Source organism: Augochlora pura, chromosome 7 (assembly GCF_028453695.1).
Source record: "Augochlora pura isolate Apur16 chromosome 7, APUR_v2.2.1, whole genome shotgun sequence".
NCBI lineage: Eukaryota > Metazoa > Arthropoda > Insecta > Hymenoptera > Halictidae > Augochlora > Augochlora pura.
The window spans coordinates 9,560,854-9,574,501 of record NC_135778.1 but is presented as its reverse complement, the minus strand read 5'-3'; the positions used below and the strand labels follow the sequence as shown (position 1 = coordinate 9,574,501).

At 41.3% G+C, this 13,648-nt stretch overlaps 1 protein-coding gene and 1 long non-coding RNA gene across 2 annotated transcripts in view; one reads left to right on the top strand and one right to left on the bottom strand.

Annotated features, from left to right (window-relative positions):
• Positions 1-790: 790 nt before the first annotated feature.
• On the bottom strand, positions 791-2,099 carry LOC144473290 (uncharacterized). Its single transcript, XR_013494541.1, has 3 exons — positions 1,980-2,099; positions 1,528-1,621; positions 791-1,460 (listed from the first exon to the last, which is right to left on the bottom strand). It is a non-coding gene; the product is annotated as an uncharacterized LOC144473290 (long non-coding RNA).
• Positions 1,454-13,648, top strand: part of LOC144473285 (uncharacterized) — a 32,754-nt gene continuing 20,559 nt past the window's right edge. The window contains exon 1 of the mRNA XM_078187036.1: positions 1,454-3,493. Coding sequence (XP_078043162.1) covers positions 3,201-3,493 — 293 coding nt within the window. The 5' untranslated portion in view covers positions 1,454-3,200. The remainder of the gene's footprint in view (positions 3,494-13,648) is intronic.

Sequence of the window (13,648 nt, the reverse complement as noted above, 5' to 3'; positions counted from 1 at the left end):
ATTCACTCCTTGTTCACTCTGATCGTAGAGTCTGATCGTAGTCCCCTCCTACCCGCCGCGCGGCGGAGCAAAGCATGGCTCAGTTCGATTTAAATAGGCTGTAATTTCTATATTCATTTTCAAGAAGCTGTATCTTTTTTCCCAAAAATGATAAAACAATGGGGCTTGGCAGGTTTTAAAGGGTAAAGTCTCTACTTTAATGTGTACCAACTGATTTTTACTGTCAAAATTTGTATAAAATGTAAAAAATACGTATGTGGAAGATGTGCAATACAGAATGCTGTAATTTGTAAAAAATGTGATGAAAGGTAAATAAAACTTTCTAAAGAGAAAAGCGGGGAGCGGATTTTTATCGTAGCACTAGAAAAATATTTTGTTTACTATCCAATTGGCTAAAATCTTTTTCTATATTAAGATACATATGTTTTTTTTTGAAGCGGTCATTTGACCGCTCATGGTAGGAGTAGTTATACATGAAATGTCGGTAGGTTTAGTGTTAAGGCGTTGCGTTAAATGTTAATGCTCCATCTAGTCCAGCAACATCCTCATGGTGAGACTTGAGCAATCAATGTAATTTTCGAGTTCCAATCAGTTGACAATTAGAAGAAACTTTGATCGTTCTATAATTAATTCGAAATTGATAATTACATAGTGAAGTAGTAAAGTAGTGTTGATATAAAATAGATTTTTTTAAATAGTAAATAAACGCAAAAATAGATTCTGCAAATACTTTTTCGATTTTATTATTTGAAACTTCTTCAACGCACGGCGAAATGAGACAAGCTACATCATTCGCCGATGTGACTTATTTCACATGTGTTGTACTGATCTCATGTTCCCTTGCTTACTCGCTGTTTTCTCTTTCTTTCTCTGACTATGAAGGCAGCACTGTCTTAACAGTAAATTACCAAGCAATTAGAGTAAAGAAAATTTCTACATTAATCCTCCCTAACGGATCGAGCAGCGGCCTGGAGGCGTATGGCAGTAGGACCCATTACTGTACTATGAAAAATAGATTACTATCGGTGAGAAGAGGACGCTCTAATCAGTTTCCATTTTTTCCGATCGATCAAGCAGTACTATTAAACCCTAAAATCTCATAAGTTGTTTGGACTATTCGTAAAATATTCTCAAAATAATCTTAGGATAATTTAGAAAATATATTCAGAATTGATTAACGTATTATTTACCTTTGTAGCCGAGTACTATCTTATCGACCTAAAAATCCCAGCGACTAGAGCGCTCTCTTGACTACTGATCAACGAACCAATATGCAGCGCTATCTACACGGACGTACAGCAACTCTCTCAGTTTATTCTCAGTTTTTCCTATGCAAGTGCTCGCTGCCCGTGGTAATCACTGGTTCATTGATCCCCTGTGAAAGACCTTCACAGGATCACGATGGTCCAGTACTCTTCGCACTGTAACACATTCCTCAACCCGACACTCTCGAGAGCAGCCTAGTGCACCGATTTACGATACAGAAATCGTTAGACAGTAATCATGCACGCATAAACTTGAACTAACCTCTTCCTTGCAAAAAACATTTCGCACTCAAGATTCAGGGAATCGAGTTATTACGGTTGCTATCCTGTCGGGTGTTGTTCCAATTTCTAGACACCTGCGAGGATCCGATTAAAGAAAAAGCAAATTGTAAGTACAAATCGAAAGAATTTTGAAAATTTGATGAAAATCCATATCGGATATAACTGACGAATAGAATCGCGATACTAGTACGGATACTAGAACACGAATGGTGAAGGAATTGTTGGTTTCACAAACAAATAGCAGAAAGATTACTGGAAGGTCATAGCAAGCACAGGTAACAGGTTGGAGTTATTTGAGAACGACGATTTGAAGAGCACTCTTCCCGGTCGTTGATTGTGATTACGGTAGAAGGATGGAGGGGGAAGGGCGAAGGACCTACCTGCGACCCTATTTTGTGCAAGGGCCGTTCATTGGTCAATGCCGGCTCGTACCTGCGTGAGCGCGCAGTAGCAGCCAGGTATGCGTCTATCCTTTCCCGCACATGCCCCTTCCTTGCAAAAGGACGAGGCGGCGTGTCCGTTGGTTCCCATTACGGCATTCTCCGGTCATAGCTCGCGAAGGAGACATCGAACGCAGTCGAAGAATCCAACGGAGTGGCCAAGCACAGCCGAAGTTGTTGAAATCGCCGCGAAGTTTCTCGGGATCTTCCAGTGTGTTGTTAACTCTGACCGCGCGAAGTCGACGATTCCGAGACCGACTCGTAGAGTGCGTGCCGTGTGTCGTTCGCCGCGCATGGTCCGTCGAGAAGAACCACCCTGCTCTTTCTAATTACTTTAATTACGAAGAGACCAGCCCGTGCGACGGGAGTGCGTGATCCCGGACCTGTTCCCGTGTGTTCCGAGTGCTGCAAGCTGCACGATCGCCCGTAGAATCGACGACAATGGCGGCGTGAATCCTCGTTCTCGATTGGACTCGTCGATCGTTCACCGTCAGCAAATTGCATTCTTTGCTTTTGTGCGTGATCCAGGTGGATTCGCCCGTGAGTCCTCCGAAAACTTCCTTTAACGGTGCTAATCTATCATTCTTCTGATTGCCGAAACTACTATTTTCCGACGAAAAAATACCGACGGTAACGCGTGTGACAGTTCGAAGACTTATACCTACCCTGCACAGAGTCGAGAAAGTGACCAGTTCCGTTTTAAAGCGAGGGTGTTCTCGCGGTAATCGTGTGTTATCTAAACGTTATACTAGTTGGTGGAGCTCGTGCTGACAACCAAGACCGTATTCATCGGTTGCCATCCACATATCAATAGAAACAAAATTAAATTCGCGCGGCATCTATATTTGTTAGGGAAAGGATACTAACGAAGGAATCTGTCAGTGTACCACAGCGGAGGAGCGAAATACGATAGGAAATAAGCTGCACAGAGAGATACAGGCAGAGAGAAAGGTAGAGACGGCTCGAGATGAAAATCGGTGAGTCTCGGACGTAGTCGAATGAGAGGTAGCAAGAGAAGAGGGCTTGTCCGGATGGGAGTTGTTAGAACGTCGATTCCTTCGGGTAGCTCGAGATTGCGGCAAAAGGAGTACCGTGAAGAAGGAAGAAAATCAAGAGAAAGACAAAGGCGGTGTGTTGTTGTTCGTCGAGGCGGCACGTGGAAAAATCGGCGGTGCAGTGCCCGGTGTAGCTACCATACTATTACTACCATACGATGGCAGCTACCACCAGCAGATACGGCGGTGGTATGGAGATGAGGCACTCGAGGAGCGAGGATCTGCTCGGCGTAATATCCGGTTCGCGTTCTCCGAGCCCCAGCGTGCCATTGACGAGCACCGCGTCCGAGGATGATTTGATCGCGGCTAGCGCCCTCCACGAGGCCATCGATACCAAGCCACCGTGTCCTCTATTGTCCTCGAGGGTCGTCAGACCGCCAGGTGTTCCCGCGGATCGTATCGATCCCGAAGATTCCATCAGAGACATTGTCACCGAGAATGATCTTTACAGGTTAGTACTCTACTTCTCTTTGCAAGTCTACCTTCCCACGTACCCAAAATCTTTTGCACCTCAAATTCATCTTCTAACATGGCGAACAAAATATCGTTGAAAGTTTTAAACTAGATAACATTCATGAGTAGTAGTAGATAACATTCAAAGTAATATTCATACTCTTTGAACTTCTTGAAATTCCACGGGATGATTCTTTATTGGAAGCTTGAGAAAGTCGATTAAGCATTTATTTATAGGGTGGCGTAAAAGTCGCCAGGCTATTTAAAGTTTAAACAACTTTATTATTCATTTATTAACTCTTGGAAATGAATCGCACAAAAATTCCCGATTGCTCAACAATTAAAACTAGACAATTTAGGGTTGGATAACCACGGTTTAAACGAGCAGGGAACTCCGTGTGATCTGTCACGTATTCCAAAATCCTGTCTGTTATTGTCTGACCCAAAAGTTGGTCGTTCATATTTTAGATAAAATTCTATCATTTTCAGGCCTCGTTCAGATTTAATTAGTTTTCAAGAATGTTTAATTAGCTTCCGTAGAATGTTTAAGCGGCAATGAATGCTTTTGCATATAAAAGTTCAAATACCGATAGAGTTCATGGATGATTCCATTGTACTTCAATTGTAAAGCACCGTGGAAAAGCAAATACGTACTGCTTCGTAACGAAACGTGGTTGAACTCGGGTTGGTTTTTCTTATCACAAAGCCGGGTCTGTTTGCCCCCTTCACTTGACAGGCAGAAAGTATGCGACCCAACATACTTGCGTGCTTTATTCATAGCGATTTACTCGTGAGCACTTCGTGTAACGTTCCTTTGAGTTTCGTTATTAATGTAACGGCAAATAATTCATTTTATTTATCAAACTCGACATTATTTTCAATACGATCGTTAAATCTTGCAACGAGAAATTGGCACAACTTGCACCGCATTAACCCTTTGCGGACGACGACATTTCTGGCCGGGTAAGGTAGCAAAATGAGGCAATTTGTGAATTATAAAATATAAACAAATCTGATACTATTATAATTACTTTGAGAAATAGTATAGTAATTTTTAATGGCGCCTCAGATTCACCACTCGAGGGCAAAAGGTTAATTGTAAAATATAAATGAGTTTGATACTATTACATTTATTTTGAGAAACAGTATAGCAATTTTTAGTGGCGCCACAGAGTCGCCACTCGAGGGCAAAAGGTTAATTGTAAAATATAAACGAGTCTGATACTATGACATGTATTTTAAGATATAGTATAGCAATTTTTAATGGCGCCACAGAGTCGCCACTCGAGTGCAAAGGCTTAAAACAATTTCTCGTGGGAAAAATGGCGGGAAGATGTTCTCGATTAAAAGAAATGCTCTTGACACACGATTGCAACCTTGCTCCGATTTCAAATAGCCAGCAATTGTATCTCGCGGAGCGATTTTAAAGAACGAATCCGACACAATAATTTCCGAAGTTCCTCGGGTGCATATCCTGCCCCAGTTTTTAGTCCTCGAATAGATGAAAGGAAGTATGTAGTGAGGAAGGTGTGGCACTCGGTGCCAGAATCTGCCGAATGGTCTTCATTATTTTATACGCCTTTGAAAAGACGAGCATCGTCCGTCGCTTGTGCGCTTTCAATATTTTACTAGTCCGCAGCACGGTTTTACCGAAGCATACCTGTCTTTTTACCGTTTTTTATAGCCGGTTTCCGCACGCTTTTTCCAACTCATTTTATACCGTTCCGCGTCATGGTCTTTCCTGTCCTGTGTTTTTCGAGCTACGATCTTTCGACTTTAACGTAAATGCGCGACGGGTTTGCGTTGCGCATGATGTCACCGATTTCTATCGATTTTTCTTGCAAACAAGACGTGCCACCGATCCGTCAACAACGTTGTCCAAATTTTAAGCTCGCGCCCGTTATCTCCTCGGGTCAGCTCTCTCAACCGTGACCAGCATACGCGGAATCGTGGAACGTGTTCTTGCCTTGCAGTACACGATCTTTGCATTAGCGTAAAAGATGTTACGAAAATCACGCTACGCTCAAGAGGGCGATTAACTGAACGTTATTGAATTTAAACGTTTAAATACCTTTTAACGTGTTCGAGCCACAACAAAATTATTAGCGTAAGAATTATAGTACTATTTCAAATAGAAATATCATTCTGGAAAATGAAATCGTACAGATTTCGAGGTGGAATGGCAGATTGATTTATGTTGCTTGGAGAACAGTTAGATTTGTTTGAGATTTGTCTTGATTTGATTTAACAATTAGATATGGATTGCAAAATGATGTCCGAAGGAATGCAAGAATATTTTCCGAACATAGCCGGTATAGCCACGATCGAACTAATATCCTGAAAACTGTGAGAACAAGAAGGGAAAGCGGCGTTGCTTACGAGACTTAAAGGTCGCCATTGTTTCGTAACGTGTTAGCTGAGTGATTTTTCGATCGTAAGCGTCTATATGCAGACCTAATTAATGAGCAATAAAGTCAATCTAACGAAGATTCCGTTCCGATAGACAGGAATAGAACGTAGTTTGTATTATTACACAATGTGATGGAATCTAATGAGATTTATGCTGCGAATTTTGTACGTATAACGGATCAAATGGTGTACTGTTATGCGAATTTCTTTCGTATCACAGCAGTTCGGTTTATTATGTAAGTTTCGAAGACGCTGCTCCGTCAAAAAATTGCAAAGTTCTATTTAGTTTCTACAGAAAGATTTCGTTTCTCGTAGAGGAAAAGCATAACGGAGCGAAAACGTACGCAGATGTACCATTTTCTGATCATTTACGAGTCGATGGGACTCCTTTCGAGGCTGATATTGCAGATCTGCAAGTCGTGCCACCGGAGATCCGGGACTCGAAATATCCGTGTTGACCGTAAATGCAGACGAGATGCCAGTTACGTGGGTTTACGATGAATTCTTGTACTTTACGATTGACATAAAAGCACACGAGTGCTTACACCAGCAGTATCCTCGATCTAAATGTACCTACGCGTTAGATCGTATTTATTAGTCCATTGGATTCAGGAAAACATTGATGCCTCTAGATATCAACTGCATTTTTCCGTTTTCTCCAGTTGCGAAGATTCTATCATCATTTTCAAACCATTTTACGGACCCGTAAAATTTTATTCGATTCTTGTTACGCTCTATTTTACGATTTAGCTTATCTCGCACGTGAAAGAATCAATTTCTGCTAATTTCAAGGTCTTGGGCAATTTTAGAAATCGTAGATCCATCGTAGATTGTCGATATATTCTGGTGAATTGCATTGATTCTCGTAGACTCAGCGGCGATGTCTGGATTAATTTCTTCGAGCACTATTTTATATCCGGTGTTACAACGTTGAAAAGTTTCACCGGAAGTGCAGACAATTGGGTTTCTGAACTGCGCGTCAAACTATCCGTCAAAATCGACGTAATGCTAATAAAAGATCTGTAATAAAAAATTTGCAACGATCACAACAGGTGTCGGGTTTCATGCTCGGGACACGTCGCAGTCAACGCGGAATGTAACACTCTGTGACACGTGCAATGTCAAGATCACTGCGCAAAAATATTGCACAGTGGCAATTATTATTACCATCGAAACGATAAATGACGTATCGAGAAAAATTTGTTCGTTGTCTCTCGCAATCGATGTAGCAGAATTTGTATAAAGATTCGTAGTCTAGTTATGATAACGCTATCTAAACTAACGAGTAATTTCGAGGCTACTACCGTAGAGGATTCAGTTTACGAAGTGTTTCCAACTGGAAATCAAGCGACCGCCTTGCATTTTCATGGCGGTCTGATATAAATACCGGCGCGCGCTAATTATAATTCTAATTTGATACGGAAGTACTGTAAAACTGTGTCCCGCCACGCACAATGGTCGCGTCGAGGAGAACTCGGCGTTTCCGATTCTATTCTTCCATTGTGCCGGCTTTGATTTAGACCAAGCAGTTGATTCATTGACGAGCTATTTTAACAACCGGTATTTCCCGAACGTTGTTGGTTCCCTTGAAACTCTTTAGGCTCAGTATATACCGTTCATCGAATATCGATACACGTCATGAAATTTTCACCTTGCCCGAAACTTCGTCATACAACCGAAAAAACTTTGTTCTTGCTCCATCAAATAGAAATATATACTTTCTTCACTTAGCAGATTAAGTACTGAAAATCAATCGCCAAAATTTCCACAAAGTGATTTTATTAATGAAACTGAAACTTAGAAGTTAAAATTTATCATGGTGGATGGTATTTTATCTATTCTGCATCCAAAATGTCCTAGTAAACTTCAGTTTGTTCGAGCTTGTTACAATAAAAATTAATTTCGGAAAGTAATAAAAAATCAACCATACGAGATTGTGAATGAATGCGCAAATATCTCGCATTTCTTTTTGTCGGCTTATTTCATGATTGCCGATAATTTATAGTAACTAGGCCTTTTCCCCAATTTTCATAAATCATAACGTAAGTTCAGTTTACTCGTGTCCACATTATCGCATATTAATCGAGACAAACAGGAACTTATTCGAGCGTATTTCCTCGATCTCCAGACGAATTTCGTCGATACCTTTCGTAATTAGCCTGCACTGAAAGTCGTTCTACGCGTACACACTCGGTTAATTAACGAATTCAGGAAACCGAACGCGAGCATAAATATATCTCCAACTGATCTCGTAGAAGTCAGTATCTTATGCGAGCAGCAAAACATCGTTCAAATGCCGGGTTCTCGCTGTTCGACTGAACGTTTTCTACCGTTCGGGAAGGTATTATTAAATCATTAGAATAGTAACATAAACAGTACTGCTGGTAAACCGATGTATGTATGTAGGAGCCATAGATATACAGCCGTACACAATTATTTCGTACGCAATACGATGGTTAATTAAATCTGGTAACTCTGCTACACTTGCTCGCGTTTGTAGTAGACTTATTTTCATCGAATTTCTTTTTTAACCGAAACAACCAAACAAAGGGGGAGGTAAACGTATGTTAGGCAGGAAGAAACGCGTTCAAGTTCGATGTAGAAGCGCTTCGGCTTGGCTGATAATCGTTATCTGTAATTAAAAGCAAAATCGCGGCGAGTTACTGTAACGAACGCGGACTTGATTAATTGCATTGATTAAATTGCGCTTTAACCCGGACGCCGCGCTGCGCCGCTGTTGCACCGTTGTTGCACCGCTCCTTCAGCGAGCTGCGCTATACGGAGAGCTGCTAGTAATTTCCTTTGAAGCCGATTTCATTGAGAACACACACCGTCACGCAGCCCGCGTGCGTGTGCACACACGATCCTTCTCCGCGGAAGCCGCTCCTTCGTCATTAAAAATGGAACGCTCTTCGCTTTCCGTTTTTAAAGGCGCGCACGCGCACACGCACACGCATCACCTCGGCGCGAATACTTTGTCAATGATTCAACGTCACCCTAAATCAAGCCGCGGACGCACGCGAGAGCAATCCTAGCGGAAATCTGCGTGTAAATTTCTGCGTTCTGCTACACGGAACGCGCGAAACTACCCGCGCCGCGGGAACCAGCGTTCCATGATTCTACTCTCTTGCCTGTGCTCCCTCCGTTTTCGTTATCCAATTATTGAACATCCTACCAATTATTATTGCTGAATATCTCTGTAGATTCTTATTTTCATTGTTCCACTGCGATAATTCGATAAAAGTAGAGTAAATTGTCTGCCAAACGCGATAATATTTAATCTTTCCAGTATAACGAGTTAGATTTGGATAATGAAGATTTCATACATAAGTTAATACTAGATAGGAATGTTATCCATTTCTTCGAAATTAAATTTGACTCGTCTGTTATCAAAAATTGGGAATGAAAGTAAATCAAGATATGTACGAAGAACTCAAATCAATATGTTCCATAGGGAAATGATTATATTGGAAATGGGTGTTTAAATACATTTAAACTAAGGTATAGTTTTAAATAAAAGAAACTTTATTCTACGGTGCGTGAGGAAGCTCTTTTCTGTGCAGATGCTTTTCTGCGACTGATCGTGGCCTTTGTGGCACCCCGAAAAGAAAACTCGGTTCCCCTCGTAATTCGAAACTGTTATGCTTGTGCCTCACAAGGCCAAACACTTATATCAGGTGTATATTTTCCTATCTTAATTTTCATCGCTTTTAAGAACATTGATTTGTTTTTGCCCATACACAAATATCGAATTGTGGGTGATACGTAATATTCCAATAGATTATAATTCATCATTAAATGATTATAATGATTAGAGAATATCGGATAAAAGGGAAAAAGATACATATATTGAGATTTTAGTGATTGTTATAATGTATGTTCATATAAATCAATTTATATAATTCTGTATTGTAAACGTAAGTTAAATAGTTAACTTATTTTGACTCTAGAATGTCTTTTCAATATTTCACAGCCAAGCTAATAGACATATAGTATGATTCTCAAATTTAGTGGATATATTCGCTAATTTCCAGAGAATATAATGCAATTTTTCGTATCATATTGAAATTACGTTTAAGCAGAATTGGACAGACAAGCAAAAATTCAGCTAAAATTCATTTACTTTCCCAAAGCAAGGATTTCAAAGAGATTTATAATATGTGCGTCGATCGCCGTCGCGACTATGAATAAAACATAAGAATACGGTGGAAAATTGGATTCTTCTCGGGGAGACGAGACAGAAACGTCTCGCACGAAGGGATTCGTGGAACTCGGGCAAAGCAAGCCGCGATTCGAGGTTTTTCGCATGTCGCGAAAGCTTGGACGCGTATTCGTGTATGAGACGCTCGCTTCGCAGTCGGTTATTTCGAAAACACGCGGTTCTATATAAAGCTGCGTCGCGACAGTGCCGCGGCGGGGCTTCCTTGTTCCGAGTGGAAAGGTTAAGGGAAGCGGAGCTCGAGAGATCGGGGCCGACTGTCCATCTGTATCGCGTATTTCGGTTGAGGTCGACCGCACAATGGATGGATAAAAGCCCGGACAGAGAATGTCCGTGCGGGACATGCCAGAGATATTTCGGAGACGCTTTGAAATATTCGAGAACATACAACCCCTTGGCAATTCCTTGAAAGCACCTTCTTTAGCTCACTACTTATGTTAAATGAAGGACTGTACATTCTGTGACATGAATATCGGAATTTTTGTAGCCAAATAGAAACGAAAATGCTTGCATAGCCAGATAGAGTTTTCGTTTAAGAATGTAATCTTTATCAATTTATAATATTCTCCTATCGTCAACGATTCTTGAGATATTCTTTAAGATTCGCGAGTGGGCGTAGCTTCATAGGTGGGTGTGACTTGTTTCCTCTCGATTCAACAGAGCCAGAAGAATGCTCCACAGGATAACTGTTGTTAGTGACTAACATCAATTCGTAGGAAATATGTATTAGGACGTCATAACAGTTCGTGCCGTATTATATTTTTACTTTTCGCAGTACATTTTGTAAACATTAGCGTGCGGAACAAAAGAGTTTAAATGATCCAGTTCAGTCTAAAGAAAGTTTACTCTTCTTTGGCATCTTACGCTGTGTTCTATTATCAGGTACGAGCAGAAAAATTTTGTGAAATAAATTTTAATCTTGAAGATTGATCACATTGTTCAATGTCTGACTAAATTTGATGATAATTCGTAATTTAGTGTATGAAACGCGATATTGATCGGCTGAAAAGGTGTTTGAATCTAAAATCGTTTCCGCACAGTTACTTCAAGAAAATAGAAACAGTTAGCGATACGAACTTGTGAGATGATATACTACAATAGTGATACAGTAGCAGATTTTCTAGTTTCAACGTGAATGGAGTGAAAAGAAAAATTGTGGCAGTAAGAGTTGTAGGTGAACCGATTGAAACAGGACACCGAGTGGGTCCGGGATCAACCACAGGAAGGGTGAGGCAGTTGTCCGAATATCCGCTATCTTTAGCTCCATTCTTTTCTCTGGGATAGCCTCGTGTCGGCTCGGTACAAGCTCGCAGGCGCACGAGTCAATGGTCACGCGTCGCGGACCACGTTGATTCGCCGATTCCGAACCGGTGGCCTGTGCCATGCCGGTGGCATTATGTCCCTATTAAAGTCTCCTCGAAAAAAAACGGTGGTCGCTGTCGCGATGGCCGCGAAATCCACGGCGAGGGAACTGGGACGAGCGCACTTTCCTCGCCGAGAATTCTTCTATTCCCGCGGTCTCGCAACGAAACGTTCCCCGGTTACGTTCTCTCGCTGCCACCAGCAAAAAATCTATGCAGACAAATATCCCGGTGGGAGCGGAACGGTCCACGGAATCGGAGCAGTAGGCTAAACGATCGAGGCGAGCCGGTGAAACGGACGTCTCTTCGACGTTTTATCGATCGCCTCGGTTGGACACCGGTAAAAATAGTCTGCGATCTTTTTCCTCTCTCGCGTTTGCACTCCGCTGCGTTTCTTCCGTAAATAAATTGAACTTTGCGCGATCGCTTCTCTGTACCACCTAGATCCTATTTGTCGTCGCGTTGATCCCGTATTTTGAGCACAGAGAAAGAGGGAGAGAGAGAATTGTCAGCGGCGATTACCATGTTCGACTATCGAGTTCATATAGAAATCCTGCTACGATTTCATCGTGGAGTGTTTGTTAATAACCGAATGCTTGTTAGCAATTAGTTATTTTTAAGGGAAATTTTCGGTTAATTTATGGTAAGGTCAGGGGTCTGCGTAACTTCTCAAGGCGTAGTTCCCGTTATCGGATAAACCTTTAATGCCTGGTAACTTAAAGTTGTGCAAGTAATGTCTGTAGCATAAGCCTACCAGATGCTCTCTTAATTTTTTACACAAAATTCAACCTAATAATACTAATAGCAATAATAATATTAAGATAATAATGAAAATGGAAACAATATGAATACAATATACAAAGTAAACACATACTAAATATCTTACGTCCTTTTAATATTATATAGTTGACGTAAAAATTTATTAAAATCATCAATGAAGAAGTCGATGGCGTTAGTAGAAGTATTGAGAATCTTATTCAAAGAGGCAGCACGGAGAAAACAAGAGACATAATGATCAGACGCAGAAATTCGATGTATTTTGATAAAAGATCGGAGATTACCAAGATTCATCAATTTGATAAAATTAGAGTTGTTTACTCTTACATATGTCTCGACAGTTACTACGTATGTTTAGAAAGTTCGAAATTTTTAAGTAAGCACTCAGCACCCTGAATGAAGAAGTTACATTTATATTCAGCCAAAATTTCTGACATGCTCCTACGTCCAGTTTCTGCGAATGCATGAGGCAGAACACAATGAGAAACCGTTTGGACCAGTTTAACGTTAACTCATTAAATTAATGAATTCTTATCGAGTTTCCGTGTTCATAAATATTTTACAACCTCCTGCGCATAAAGAGCCTGGAGTGAAATGACGCGGAGAGGTTGCCAGGAAATCCGTGAGAACAACTTGTCACGCATGCCGGCAAACCAAACCGAATCCTGATCGGTGAGAACATCGAATGTTGTCTTGCCAAAAAGTCGCTGCTATTTCTGGGTCACCGGTTTGCCCGTACTTTTACCGTTGACCGCGTGCGTCAGAATTTTCTGTATTCCGCTCGAACGATTCCACCTTCCGCGTATACCGTACGCTTCGCAGTACGAGATTACAGATTTTCCATTTCGAGTCCGCGGCCGTGCAACTTGTAATTTCGCAATTCGCGGACCGGTAATGGCGGACCTTTAAACCGCGGAATGGACGCGTTCGGAGACACAGGCGATTACAGGAGAAAGGGAGAGGCGTTTCGTTGCAAATGCTTAATTGCCGGATTACGGATTTGATATATTTATTACGCGAACAAGTCACAGAAAACGACGATCTATAAAAATGTCGTCAGAAGTATACATAAAAAGGATATACTGTCACCTTATGTTTCGCTTATTGAATTTGTTGCGAATAAACATACCCGTAAAGCTAATGAAGAAATTATTGATCGACGAACGTTTTTACTTTCATTCGCAATAAACGTACAGGTTATTTTGCTTCAGAATTGAGTGGTCTCGACCGGAACACGTTTGCGACTTTTCAATGATTTCTAGGCAGTGGCCCAGAGAGCCAGCTCCGGGAAAGTAAAAACGCCGGCAAGGATCAGCAGGCTGCTATCAAGTTTCTCGAACAATGTTAATAACGATACACATGCGCTCGCACGTGTTCGCGGATCCGG